The sequence below is a fragment of the Cyprinus carpio genome, chromosome B12 (assembly GCF_018340385.1).
Source record: "Cyprinus carpio isolate SPL01 chromosome B12, ASM1834038v1, whole genome shotgun sequence".
Taxonomy (NCBI): Eukaryota; Metazoa; Chordata; class Actinopteri; order Cypriniformes; family Cyprinidae; genus Cyprinus; species Cyprinus carpio.
This window is the reverse complement of record NC_056608.1, coordinates 20,809,245-20,824,503: the sequence shown is the minus strand read 5'-3', so window position 1 is coordinate 20,824,503 and position 15,259 is coordinate 20,809,245. Positions and strand designations below refer to the sequence as shown.

The following is a 15,259-nucleotide window of genomic DNA, read 5'->3' as shown; positions in this document are numbered from 1 at the left end:
TTCTTTGTATGCAGTCTTTATATCAAAGCTCAAAATTTAATTCATAATAAGCATGTAAAGATGTAGGAGAATTACTGTACCTGCACAATATGCAGGGGCTGGGATCAATACCTTTGGCCTTTTAATTTTGTAGACATAATAATTTCCAGGACAAGCTTTGACTTGGATTGGGTCAGATGTGTAGTAACTGCACTGGTCGTAATAAGAACCGTAGACTTCACGAGTAACAACTCCATCTTCTGGCTGAGGATGAGGGCCACCAAGCCACAGAGAAATAAAACCTCCACATGACATATAACTGAAACACCACTCAGGCATCTGAGCACTCAATCCATTAATGAAGAGTCGATACCAGTCATGCCATTCAACTAGAGTGTCATCATGTGCATATTGATACCAGAAATTGAGTGTGCTTCTCCATGAGTTGTCAAGAATGTTGTAGTCATTGCATGGGTCAAAATCTGTGTTAATAGCAGCTGATGAGACAGAAATTGAAAAATAAATAAATGAATTCATGCCAACAGTCAAATTACTAATCCACTATTAAAATTTTAGTAACTACTAATAACTAACAAGAAACTCTGATTAACGAATCAGTAATTAATAGCACTCAGTTGAAAGTGGTAATTCACTATTAGCTAATTAGTAGCTACTATTTTTTCATATCTCCCTCATACAGGTGCCGGTCATATAATTAGAATATCATCAAAAAGTTGATTTATTTCACTAATTCCATTCAAAAAGTGAAACTTATATTATATTCATTAATTACACACAGGCTGATATATTTCAAATGTTTATTTCTTTTAATTTTGATGATTATAACTGACAACTAAGGAAAACGTCTCAGGTTACGAATGTAACCATGGTTCCCTTAGTAGGGAACGAGAGACACTGCGTCCTCTAGGGGTCGCTATGGGGAGCTAGAGGATGCAGTTCGAAGTTCCCTTGAAAGGGAACACCTCAGGTTACGAATGTAACCATGGTTCACCGAGTAGGGAACGAGACACTGCATCCTCTAGCTCCCCATAGCGACCCCTAGAGGATGCAGTTCGAAGTTCCCTTGAAAGGGAATCCCAAATTCAGTATCTCAGAAAATTAGAATATTGTGAAAAGGTTCAATATTGAAGACACCTGGTGCCACACTCTAATCAGCTAATTAACTCAAAACACCTGCAAAGGCCTTTAAATGGTCTCTCAGTTTAGTTCTGTAGGCTACACAATCATGGGGAAGACTGCTGACTTGACAGTCAGCAGTCGACCATTGACGACCATTGACACCTTGCACAAGGAGGGCAAGACACAAAAGGTCATTGCAAAAGAAGCTGGCTGTTCACAGAGCTCTGTGTCCAAGCACATTAATAGAGAGACGCAGGGAAGGAAAAGATGTGGTAGAAAAAAGTGTACAAGCAATAGGGATAACCCGCACCCCTGGAGAGGATTGTGAAACAAAACCCATTCAAAAATGTGGGGGAGATTCACAAAGAGTGGACTGCAGCTGGAGTCAGTGCTTCAAGAACCACTATGCACAGACGTATGCAAGACATGGGTTTCAGACACTCTTGAACAACAGACAGCGTCAGAAGCGTCTCGCCTGGGCTAAAGAGAAAAAGGACTGGACTGCTGCTGAGTGGTCCAAACTTATGTTCTCTGATGAAAGTAAATTTTGCATTTCCGTGGGAAATCAGGGTCCCAGAGTCTGGAAGAAGAGAGGAGAGGCACACAATCCATGTTGCTTGAGGTCCAGTGTAAAGTTTCCACAGTCAGTGATGGTTTGGGGTACCATGTCATCTGCTGGTGTTGGTCCAATGTGTTTTCTGAGGTCGAAAGGTCAACGCAGCCGTATACCAGGAAGTTTTAGAGCACTTCATGCTTCCTGCTGCTGACCAACTTTATGGAGATGCAGATTTCATTTTCCAACAGGATCTGGCACCTGCACACAATGCCAAAGCTACCAGTACCTGGTTTAAGGACCATGGTATCCCTGTTCTTAATTGGCCAGCAAACTCGCCTGACCTTAACCCCATAGAAAATCTATGGGGTATTGTGAAGAGGAAGATGCGATATGCCAGACCCAAGAATGCAGAAGAGCTGAAGGCCACTATCAGAGCAACCTGGGCTCTCATAACACCTTAGCAGTGCCACAGACTGATCGACTCCATGCCACGCCGCATTGCTGCAGTAATTCAGGCAAAAGGAGCCCCAACTAAGTATTGAGTGCAGTACATGCTCATACTTTTCATGTTCATACTTTTCAGTTGGCCAAGATTTCTAAAAATCCTTTTTTTGTATTGGTCTTAAGTAATATTCTAATTTTCTGAGATACTGAATTTGGGATTTTCCTTAGTTGTCAGTTATAATCATCAAAATTAAAAGGAAATAAACATTTGAAATATATCAGTCTGTGTGTAATGAATGACTATAATAATGAAGTTTCACTTTTTGAATGGAATTAGTGAAATAAATCAACTTTTTGATGATATAAACACTATTAATTAGGACACTAACAAGATCCAAGTAGGTAATGACTGGCAGGTTACAATGACTTTCAATTTAGAATTAATTATACATTTTGCATCATTCATCAATTCTGAAGCTTTATATAGTAGTTCTACTGGAACATATGAAAAAAAACAGTAGTTACTATTTAGCTAATAGTGAACTGGGTGCTATTAATTACTGATTCGTTTTTCAAAAGTCTTTAAAAAAAAATGTGTATTACTAAAGTGTTAATAGTGCATTAGTCATTTGTTCTAACATTATATGTAACAAATGCTATAATGAATCATTTTCAAACATTTTACATTTCAAAAGTCTTAAAAAAAAATGTGTATTTTCCCAATGGTACTTAAACTTATTTTAACTTAAACCTACTCATGCTGGACCCAATAAATGTAGCTGGGCTTGTAGAGGAAAAGGTTGTTGATATAGTGCTGGTATCTGAAAGAGGGAATTATAAGAGATTAGTAAAACAATATAAACATTTTGAATAAAAAAGTCATACAGAATAATAGTACCTGTGCAGTACCCTGAACACCAAAATGAGTGTGGCTTGACAAGTTCATAGACATAGTAATCGCCTGGGCAGGCTTTGACTCGGATGGGTGTTGATTTGAAATCACAACAGCCATAATATCTTCCTCCACAAATCTCTATGGTCACCACTCCATCTTCTATCTGAGGGTGAGGACCATTGAGCCACAGACCGCTATATGCGTTACAGCTGCCTGCATTAACACAGCTCTCTTGCATTCGAATGTCCATTCCATTGTAAAAAAGTCGATACCAGCCATTCCAGGAGAAGTTTTCATCACAAATGTAAAGTCCAGTTTCATTTGTGGCTCGCCAGGGACGATCCAGAGTTTCATAGTTGTAACAAGGATCATTACTGATGTTGTTGAAAGCAACTGATATGGGGGAAAAGAAGGTTGTTAGTGAAATCACTGTTTAAATGCTGTATTACAGGGTCATTTATATAACAATGGATAATAATGACATATCATGGCTGTGTGTGTGTGTCTAGTCTAACTGGTTAAAACATCCATGACCCATATAAAAGTTTAGCATTGTTACTACCTGTACATATTATATAAATGTATTGGTATATCAATGTTGAACTGTAACAAAGTGTAATTCTTTAATATAAGGGACTGATAAAATCATCCATAAAGAACACACAAGTTAAAACTGCACCTGCACAGTACGTAGGCGTAGGGATTGACATGTCAGGTTTGATGAGTTTATAGACGTAGTAATCTCCTGGACAGGCTTTGATTTCAATGGAGGTGGATTTATAATAGCCACACTGGCGGGTGTTCCACCACCACCACCACCACGCCCAAGATGACGACCCCAAGACTTCACGGGTCACCACCCCATCCTCCGGTTTTGGATGAGAGCCATTGAGATAAAGTCCAACTTCACCACCACATCCTGTGAAACTCGCACACCACTCAGACAGCTGAGCACTCTGTCCATTCAAATACAGCCGATACCAACCATTCCATTCAACATATCTGTCATCATTGTAATAAGATTGGTAGAAGTTTGTGCGCAAGTCTCTCCAGTTGTCATCAAGAACATTGTAACCAGAGCATGGTTCAGAGCTGGGAGTTGGGGCTTTTACGAGAAAAGGGTCAAGAGAAAAAAAGTTACAACAAAGGGAGATTTTTTTTTTTTTTTTAATAAAGTTTCCATAATGTTCCAGTATGGTCATTAAATGTGGGGATGGTGGTTTGTACATTGTAAATTATTTTATCCATCAATTTTCCCTAGACACAAATTGATTCAAACCTCTATTGCATTATAAAGATCTGCTTACATTCAAAAATAGATAAATACAAGACATAGCAAATAACATTCTGCAGTGGTCTGTGGCATGATTAATTATAGTAAAAAAAAAAAAAATAATAAACATACAATTTAACAGCTTACCTGCACAGTAGGTCCCATAGCAGAAATTTGGTTGAACAAACTCATAGACATAGTAATTTCCTGGGCAGGCTTTGACTTTAATGGGATTGGATTGGAAATAGCAACAGTCATTGCCCCAGTGACCACAGATATTTCGGGTGACCACTCCATCCTCAACTTGTGGATGTTGACCATTTAGCCATAGTGGGGCGTGAGTGCTACAGCTATACTTATCAACACATGTGTCTGGCATCTGAGCGCTCTGGCCGCCAATGAAGAGACGATACCAGCCCACCCAGCTGACATAAACATCACACAATATGGAGGAGGAATGGTGATTGCTAGTGGATCGCCAAGAATCATCAAGCACAGTGTAGTTATAGCAGGGGTCAAAAGGGATAGCTTCTGCTGTGGAAACATTAGCAATATAAATGTATCATTTGCTAAATAAACCGAGTTACTAAACATTTCTTTTTTAGGTCAATATTTGTTACATTTTAATTTACCTACAAATGGAGCTTCATTAAAACATTTTGTCTACTTAACTTGAACATTTTCTTGTTGAGCTACCTGTTACAGATTGAATTTCTAGAACATGAGTGAAACTGTAATAATAATAAAAAATAAAATAAAAACATACCTGGGGTTGTAATAGACAAAGTACTAGATTCTATGGGTGGAATTGTCACTGTTGTTTCAGATGTTGTTGTAGATGCAAGCTTGGTAACATCTGTAAAGTAAAAATAATACTTTTAACTAACTGTCAATAATTGTATAATCTAAAATATGAATGACCAAAGCATGTTTAAAAAAATAAAAAAAAACACTACCTGCGCAGTAAGATCCACAGAATGTTGGCCTGACAAACTCATACACAAAATAGTTTCCAGGACACGCTTTGACTTGTATTGGATGAGATTTGTAACCACAGCCGTCATTCCAAGTGGAACCGCACACTTGCCGTGTGACCACTCCATCTTCCAGCTGTGGGTGAGGGCCGTTGAGCCACAGTGGGTAAGAAGTGCCACACATGCCATAACCAACACTTGACTCTGGCATCTGGACACTCTGACCATTGTAGAAGAGCCTGTACCAGCCGTTCCAGTTGACATTATAATCACACATGTAATTGTTGTAATAATTGTCAGTGGCTCTCCAAGGGTCATCCAGACTGGTGTAGTCATAGCAGGGATCAGTATTTGGAGTGTTAAATAAAACTATAGTGAAAATATAATGAGTAAATCAATTTAAGACGTTTAAATCCATTTCAAATCAACATCTATAAGTGTAGTTTTTAAATGAAGGGTGACAATGCATTAAATGGTATGACTGTACCTGCACAATATACAGGCACTGGGATTGATGGTTTTGGCCTTAAAAGTCTGTAGACATAATAATTTCCAAGACAAGCTTTGACTTGGATTGGGTCAGATCTGTAGTAACTGCACTCTTCGTAATCAGAGCCGTAGACTTCACTAGTAACAACTCCATCTTCTGGTTGAGGATGAGGATCACCAAGCCACAGAGAACTAAAACCTCCACATGACATATAACTGAAACACCACTCAGGCATCTGAGCACTCGATCCATTAATGAAGAGTCGATACCAGCCATGCCATTCAACACGAGTGTCATCATGTCCAGACATATACCAGAGTGTGCTTCTCCAGTAATTGTCAAGAATGTTGTAGTTATAGCATGGGTCATAATCTATGTTGATACCAGAGAGAGACATAGAGAGAGAAAACATACATAAAATCTCAACAAAATTAGGAAAGAGCATTGTTTCATTGTTCTATTTATTAGTCAAACACCCCTACTTTTGAGTGGGCAGATTTTGGCCTAGAACCAGGACATCTGGACACAAAACTAACTAATAAAAAAACCTAGAAAACCATAATCTAGAAAATTATACTGATCCACTATCCCCTGCAAATGTCATTGTCACACATACTGTATCATTTAACGCTTTGAAGAACATGCTTTTCGTGACTACTTGTAAAGCAGTCTCTGTGGACTGCAGACTATAGAAACGTACTCAAAGTCATGCTGAATCCAGGACTGGTAGCTGGACTTGCAGTGGAAACCAGAGATATTGTGCTTACATCTAAAAAGAGGAAATGAAACGTATTACTGAAATAAATATAAAAGTGTTAAAAGAAGCTATTAAATAATATGAAAACATATTACCTGTACAATACCCTGAACACCCAGATGCTTGTTGATTCACAAGTTCATAAACATAGTAATCGCCTGGGCAAGCTTTAACTCTGATAGGTGTTTGATTCAAATTATAGCTGGAATGCCATGTTCTTGTACAGACCTCCATGGTCACCACTCCATCCTCTACCTGAGGGTGAGGACCAGTGAGCGACAGACTGTAATCTGTGTTACAGCTGCCTGCATTAACACAGCTCTCTGGCATTCGGATGTTCGCTCCATTGTAAAAAAGTCTGTACCAGCCATTCCAGGAGAACATTTCATCACAAATGTAAAATCCAATTTCATTTGAAGCTCTCCAGGGACGATCCAGAGATTCATAGTTGTAACAAGGATCATTACTGATGCTGTTGAAAGCAACTGATATGGAGAAAAAGGCTGTTTGTGAAATCACTGTTTAAATGTTAAAAGTGTCAGCTTATTAAAATAAGAATTCAGGTCTCATTGCTGTTTCTTAGAATATACAGAATTCATGAAATGGAAATTCAAAGTTGACCCAAAATATACATATTTACACAGGGAATAATCATGAACAGTAATCTATACGAAGCAGAACACAAGTACCTGCACAGTATGTAGGCCTAGGGATTGATACATCAGGTTTGTCAAGTTTATAGACATAATATTCTCCTGGACAAGCTTTGACTTGAATGGAGGTAGATCTAAAATAACCACATTGGTTGGAGTTCCACCACAAATTTGAAGATCCCAAGACTTCACGGATCACCACCCCATCCTCAAGTTGTGGATGAGAACCATTGAGATAAAGTCCAACTTCACCACCACATCTTGCGAGTGTCACACACCACTCAGACAGCTGAGCACTTTCTCCATTCAAATACAGCCGATACCAACCACTCCATTCAACAGCAGTGTCATCATGGTCGTTTGACTGGCTGTTCTGACGCAAGTCTCTCCAATCATCATCAAGAATATTATAATCAGAGCATGGGTCAGAGCTGGGAGTTGTGACTTTTGAGAGACAAAATATGAAATAGTGAAGGGATGGGTTTTGGCTATATGTATGTATGTTTTGATATATATGACACACACACACACACACATACATATACATATTACACACATACACACACACACACACATACATATTATACATATATACACACACACATATAAATATACACATATATATATATGTGTGTGTGTGTGTATGTGAAATCTTTTTGAAAATGGCATTATGAGTTGAACAATAAAAAAAAAAAAACTTTTCTAAGACAAAAATAAATAAAATTTAACTAATTGTTTAGCTGTTTAAATATTCTTTGTTATTGTTAGTTTAAAAACATTATGTCAGAGGACACAGAACATTAAATTACCAGTTGGGGTGGTGTGTGGCGTGACATCTATAGAACTGATATTCGTCACTTCTGTAAAGTTTGGGATGAATATTAGTTAAATACAAAAACACACTTATACAAGTTTGAATGTAAATCTATTTACCTGCACAGTATGCCACATAGCAGAACACTGGGTTCATGAACTCATATACATAATAATTTCCTGGGCAGGCTTTCACTTTCATAGGATTAAACTCATAATTGCAGCAGTCATTGTTCCAGTGGCCACAGACATGACGGGTGACCACTCCATCCTCGACTCGTGGATGCTGACCATTTAGCCACAGTGGGGCAATAGTGCCACAGCTAAATTGATTAACACATGTTTCTGGCATCTGAGCATCTTGGCCTGCAATGAAGAGACGATACCATCCATCCCAATTAACACTAGCATCACAATTGTATGAATTGTGATTGTCTGTGGCTCTCCAAGGATCATCAAGGATTCTGTAGTTGTAGCAGGGGTCAATGCGGAAAGCCTCTGTAACAAATAACAAAAAACACACACAAAAGTTTTACGTGTAAAGGTTTTGTAAACCTACAATACATTTCAGTACAGTGCATGTTAATTCAGTAAAATGAAATATGAATGCATAAATATTGTGTAGCTCAAGGAAAGAAACTAGTACTGCATTTGCAAATTTGTCTTAACACAAATGATGTGTTGACAGACTGTCTCATGACATTTCCTGTCAAAACATCAACAGTCAGTAGAGGGCATAGCATACTACATTACCAGCCAAAGTTGTCTCTGGAGTGAAAGTAGGAATGCTGATGCTATTGTTCCTAACATCTGTAAAACCAAATTAAATGACTATTAATTATTAAACAGCCAATATATATATATATATATATATATATATATATATATATAACATGTATTTACTTCAACAATATATATATATATATATATATTAATTACATAGTAAAAAAGGAACATGTATTTACTTCAACAGTTTGCAAAACAGCAAACTTATAAATGTAATGCATAACATGGGTGAATGCAGATATGTTTACCTGCACAGTAGGTCCCATAGCAGAAACTTGGGCTAACAAACTCATAGACGTAGTAATTGCCTGGACAGGCTTTCACTCTAATGGGATTTGACTGGAAACCACAGCAGTTATTCCACCAGTGACCGCAGACATCTCGGGTCACCACTCCATCCTCAATTCGTGGGTGTGGACCGTTTAGCCAAAGTGGGGCATGAGTGCCACAGCTTAGCCGATCAACACATGTGTCTGGCATCTGAACGCTCTGGCCGTGAATGAAGAGACGATACCAGCCCACCCAGCTGACATAAACATCACACATTAAATTGAAGGTGTATCGATTGTCTGTGGCTCTCCAAGGATTATCCAGCACAGTGTAGCTATTGCAGGGTTCAAAGTGGAGGGCTGTGAAAACATATTAAAAAAAATATATTAATTCATATATATATATATATATATATATATATATATATATATATATATATATAATCAATAATCAACCTAGAAATTGAGATTGTTTCAGACTCCCCTATAAATTATATCTGAAGTCTGTGATTACACATGGCAAATCAAATTGTAAAGCTTCTATTTATTGAGAAGAAGAAAAAAACAAAAACAAACAGCTGGCAGCCAATGAGCTTACCTAAAAATAAAACCTAATTACACAACGTTCTTTAGCTATGAGTTCAATACCTGTGTCTGTGACAGGCAGAGTAATGGATTCTGGGGGTAGGACTGCCACTGTTGTTGTAGGTGATGTTGTAGATGTTCTGCTGCTGAGGCTTGAGACATCTGTAACCGGGAACATTTTTATTTATTTATTTTTTTGCTTTATATCAAAGTCCATTATTTTCAAACATAACTAAAAAGAATAAAAACTCCAAACCAAAGCATGTACATGATGAAGATATGTTTACCTGCACAGTAAGATGAACACAATGGTGGCCTGACAAACTCATACACATAATAATTTCCAGGACACGCTTTGACTCGTATTGGATGAGATTTGTAATCACAGCAGTCATTCAATGTGGAAACGCACACTTGTCGTGTGACCACTCCATCACCCAACTTTAGTTCAGTTCAGCCAATCAAAAGTGGGTTCTCTGTGCCACACATGCCAGAACCAACACATGACTCTGGCATCTGGACACTCTGACCATCGTAGAAGAGCCTGTACCAGCCGTTCCAGTTGACATTATAATCACACATATTAGTGATATAATAATTGTCAGTGGCTCGCCAAAGGTCGTCGACACTGGTGTAGTCATAGCAGGGATCAGTATTTGGAGGGTTGAATGAAACTATAGTGAAAATATAAAGAGTGTGTTATAGGTATTGTGGATAAAGCATGTTCAAGACTACATGATTAATACAATTTACAGTAGCATTAATAGTTCTGTAAATAGTTTTTAATATGAAAGGTGACTATAATTCTTTAAATGATAAAGGAGAATAACTGTACCTGCACAATATACAGGCAATGGGATCGATGGCTTTGGACTTTTAAGTTTGTAGACATAGTAATTTCCAGGACAGGCTTTGACTTGGATTGGGTCAGATCTGTAGTAACTGCACTGGTCATTAACAGAGCCGTAGACTTCACGAGTAACAACTCCATCTTCTGGCTGAGGATGAGGGTCACCAAGCCAGAGAGAACTAAAACCTCCACATAACATATAACCGAAGCACCACTCAGGCATCTGAGCACTCGATCCATTAATGAAGAGTCGATACCAGCCATGCCATTCAACACGAGTGTCATCTTTTCCAGACATATATCCAGAGTGATACCAGTAATTGCGTGTGCTTCTCCAGTATTCATCAAGAATGTTGTAGTTGTGGCATGGGTCATAATCTGTGTCGATGGCAGCTGATGGGATCAAAAGAAAGAAGTCATATGTCTTTTCAAATCCTGACAATTTGTTTTGGTATCAGTGGAAGGTTCTTACATGTACACAACATGTAAAAACTTTTGAACTGAATGGAGATGTGCAAATTTTTCTTATTTTGCTTAAATATCATATTGTTTTCATATAGTACTGCCCTTCGGAGTCTATAGAAGATAGTTACATGTTTCCCAGAAGATAAAATAAGTTAAATATACCCTGATCTTCAAATTAAAAAAAAACTTTTAATGTATGTTTTCCTTCTGGAGCATCAGTTAGCGTTTGGACCTTCTGTAATAGCTATGAGTCCCTTGGTTGGAAAACCAAAGTATTTGTGGGACTTGAAGGATTTTTTCAGAAGAACAGCAGGCAGTTTAACTGTTTAGGACAAACAAGGGATTAATGAAGAACTATAAAAAAAAAAAAAAAAAAAAAATAAATAAATACAGCTGTGGATCATTCAGGTAGCAACACAGTATTAAGAATCAAGGGGATGTAAACCTTTGAACGGGGTCATTTTATTATAAATTCAACTATTATTTATTTTATCTTGTGGACCATTTGACATTTTTTTTTTTTTTTTTTTTTTTTTGTGAAATATTTTTCAGTGAAATATGATCCCTCATATTTTGGTCACATTCAGTACTGAAATGAGCAACCTAACATATATGAACATTTTGGTATGATCTCCTCATATTTTCACCCCAAGCGCTATCATTAACATTTTGCAGTGTTTCTGAAAGGGGACAATTGCATGTAAACTTTTTTTACCTCATAAAATTTACTGTATATATGAACAAATTTGACGCAAATTCATAGATGAAAAAAGTTTGTCCACACAGTGTAAAATGTACAAAATTTCATTGGTGTTCCACAGAATGAAGAATGACAACAGAAATAAAAAAAATCCACAGAATGAAGAATGATATGAGGTATCATATCAAAAAAAAAAAAAAAAAAAAAAAAAAAAATCAAAATGTCAGTGTCTGCTATTCATTATTTAATTAGCAACCTACACATGGAAAGGCCAGATCCACTAATCGTAGATGGACTTGAAGTGGAAGTGGTCAGGGATATTGTGCTGATATCTAAAAAGAAAAGATAAAATCACTTTTAATTAAATTTGCAAACTAATTTTTATTAAAGAATTTTTTTTTTTTTTTGAAAAGCTAGAAAAACAGTACCTGTGCAGTATCCTGAACACCCATACTGTGGATTCACAAGTTCATAGACATAGTAATCGCCCGGGCAAGCTTTGACTCTGATGGGTGTTGATTCGAAATAGCAGCAGTCAAGCAATGAGCTTGCACAGACCTCCATGGTCACCACTCCATCCTCTACCTGAGGGTGAGGACCATTGAGCCACAGACTGTAATCTGTGTTACAGCTGCCTGTGTTCACACAGCTCTCTGGCATTCGGATGTTCGCTCCATTGTAAAAAAGTCTGTACCAGCCATTCCAGGAGAAATCTTCATCACAAATGTAAAATCCAATTTCATTTGTAGCTCTCCAGGGACGATCCAGAGATTCATAGTTGTAACAAGGATCATTGCTGCCAAACGCAACTGTGATGAAGAAAAAGGTTGTTAGTGAAAGAGCAATGTGTGAGAGCAGTGTTCGTTCCATACTGAGTTAGCTTTATTTGTGTTTATCTAGAAGTTATACAGTGCACTACAGTTCAAAAGTTTGTCAAGTGGGGTATTAAAAAATTGATACATTTACTGTACTCAGCAAGGATGCATTAAATTAAAAAGTGAAAAAAAAGACATTCATAATGATACAAACAATAAATGCTGCTCTTTTGTTAATCAATCTTGGGGAAAAAAAGCATAATCGATGACACAAAAATATTAAATTAAACAGTTTTCAACATTGATAAAAAGAAATGTTTCTTGAGCAGCAAATCAGCATAATAGAATGATTTCTGAAGGGTCATGTGACACTGAAGACTGGAGTTATGACCAATGAAAATTCAGCTGTGGTCACAGGAATTAAGAACATTTTAAAACATATTAAAATAGAAAACAGTTCGTTTGTAATAATATTTCACAGTATAACTGTATTTTTGAGCATAAGAGACTTAAAAATCTTACTGCTATCAAACTTTTGAATGATAGAGTATAATTTCATACATTAAATTATTTTAATTAGATTTCTAAAAAGCAGTAAATTATGGCAAAATGTTTGGAACACATTTAACATTATTATTAAAAGTGAGCGATTGGAAGAAGAAATTATTAAGGATCATTATAAATCATGATAAAGGACCCTATTTTAATAAAACTATTACCGTTAATCAACAGGAGTTGTGACGCACACAGTGAGATTAGAAACCTCATTGTGGCAGACTGCTCCTGGGAACACCAAAGTCTCAAAGTGATCTGTAAAGAAAAAGTTGCATAAGTAAATAAATATGCACACATTTATGTATTTAATTATGTAAATAACTACATAACATACAGCGGGTAAAATAAGTATTGAACACGTCACCATTTTTCTCAGTAAATATAAAGGTGCTGATTTTCACCGGATGTCGGTAACAACCCAAGTAATCCATACATACAAAGAAAACTAAACAAATGAGTTCAGAAATTAAGTTCTGTGTAATAAAGTGGAATGACACAGGGAAAAAGTACTGAACTACTGAAATTAAAAACTTTGTATAAAATCCTTTGTTGGTAATGAGAGCTTCAAGACGCCTCCTGTATGGAGAAACTAGTGGCATGCATTGCTCAGGTGTGATTTTGGCTCATTCTTCCACACAAACAGTCTTCAAATCTTGAAGGTCCTGTGAGCCTCTTCTATGAACTCTGATTTGTAGTTCTTTCCATAGATTTTCTATTGATTTCAAGTTAGGTGATTGGCTGGGCCATTCTATCAGCTTTATTTTCTTTCTCTGAAACCAGTTGAGAGTTTCCTTGGCTGCGTTTGCGATTATTGTCTTGCTGAAATGTCCACTCTTGTTTCATATTCATCCTGGTAGGTGCTGCGACTGAACAAGCTAATATTAATTTCCACTGACAGGGGGCAGGATTGCCTTCTGGGTCAATGTCACCAGAGTGCCTTTCAACCCTCACAATACTCAAAAATTTTGGTTTTAATTTCCCATTCGCTTTAATAGTAGACACTCAAGTACTATAGAAACATTTTAGCTGAGCTCACACACATTTTTTAGATAATTATTAGCCATTATTCAAAGCCTAATCCATAAAATATGTCCACCCTGTCATGGGCATATATATTACAGTTAAATACATTTTCACTTCAAAATTAAGATGCAAATTATATTTTCTGAAAGGTATGATGTGCCTTTCCTAAACAGGATTATTTGTTTACTTTCAAATTATAAATACATCAAATATTTTATGTAAACAATGTGTTTCTAAAGAAACTCATACAATTTGAACATGTATTTGTATTTTTTATTATTTGGAGAAAACTGATATTTGGATGCAGTTTTTTTTTTTTTTAATGTTATGTTATTGCCCCCACACCTAGCTATTGAACACACTTGATTATATGGATATGATTAAATTATTATATAAAAAAAAAAAAACAGTTCTGTAAAATATCAAAATGACAGGGTGGACCAGCACATGACGGGATGGACACATAATGCAGAACACACAAAGCATGACAAAACATGACAATGAAACATTTAACAAAAAAAAATAAGTAAATATTAAATAAAAAAATATGTATATATATATATATATATATATATATATATATATATATATATATATATATATATATATAATTACATCCTCAATCACATAATGTGTATGCGAGTAAGCAAACTCATACGAAGAAAATGTGTCAATTGAAAAGTCACCAGCTTGCTCACCTTATTTAGAAAAATGTATCTAAAGAGCCAAGTAATGCTTTTGTTATGAATATAAAAAACACACCCAAATATACACACCCTCACAAATTAACATTTAAAAAAATTAACATACAAAACAAGAAACGCACACTACACCGAAAGGCACCCTACAGTGATATTGACCCTTCTAACTACTGATAGATTTCAGCTGGTGTCTTGACTTTCCATGCCTTTTTGCACCTCCCTTTCTTCACGTACAATACTACCCCCCCGTCATTCAATCCATTAAAAAAAAACTAATTTCTGAAACTAACCTTTTTTTCCTCGTAAGTATGGAATAAATTAATTGTTACCTAACCGACCTCTGGTGAACATTTCATGTCAACAGCACCTTTAGAAATATATTTACTGAGAAAAATGGTGACATTGTTCAATACATATTTTACCCGCTGTACAAACAAACAAACAATACATGCACACTAAATAGTATTTGGACACTCAAGATAAATAAAATGTGTAAATATCTTTGCATTTTATGACAAAATAATATCAATGGCGTT

General features: G+C 36.4%; 1 protein-coding gene across 1 annotated transcript in view; it reads right to left on the bottom strand.

The window, feature by feature from the left end:
* LOC109065077 (IgGFc-binding protein-like) overlaps positions 1-15,259 on the bottom strand; it is a 34,333-nt gene that overhangs the window by 18,424 nt on the left and 650 nt on the right. The window contains 21 exon segments of the mRNA XM_042735940.1: positions 81-476; positions 2,875-2,940; positions 3,018-3,407; positions 3,694-4,119; positions 4,435-4,821; positions 5,054-5,143; positions 5,244-5,630; positions 5,749-6,123; positions 6,452-6,520; positions 6,604-6,993; positions 7,198-7,605; positions 7,971-8,021; positions 8,095-8,472; positions 8,728-8,784; positions 9,009-9,389; positions 9,678-9,776; positions 9,902-10,288; positions 10,450-10,857; positions 11,890-11,961; positions 12,058-12,438; positions 13,164-13,254. Of these exon segments, the coding sequence (XP_042591874.1) occupies positions 81-476; positions 2,875-2,940; positions 3,018-3,407; positions 3,694-4,119; positions 4,435-4,821; positions 5,054-5,143; positions 5,244-5,630; positions 5,749-6,123; positions 6,452-6,520; positions 6,604-6,993; positions 7,198-7,605; positions 7,971-8,021; positions 8,095-8,472; positions 8,728-8,784; positions 9,009-9,306 (4,168 nt within the window). The 5' untranslated portion in view covers positions 9,307-9,389; positions 9,678-9,776; positions 9,902-10,288; ... (2 more) ...; positions 12,058-12,438; positions 13,164-13,254.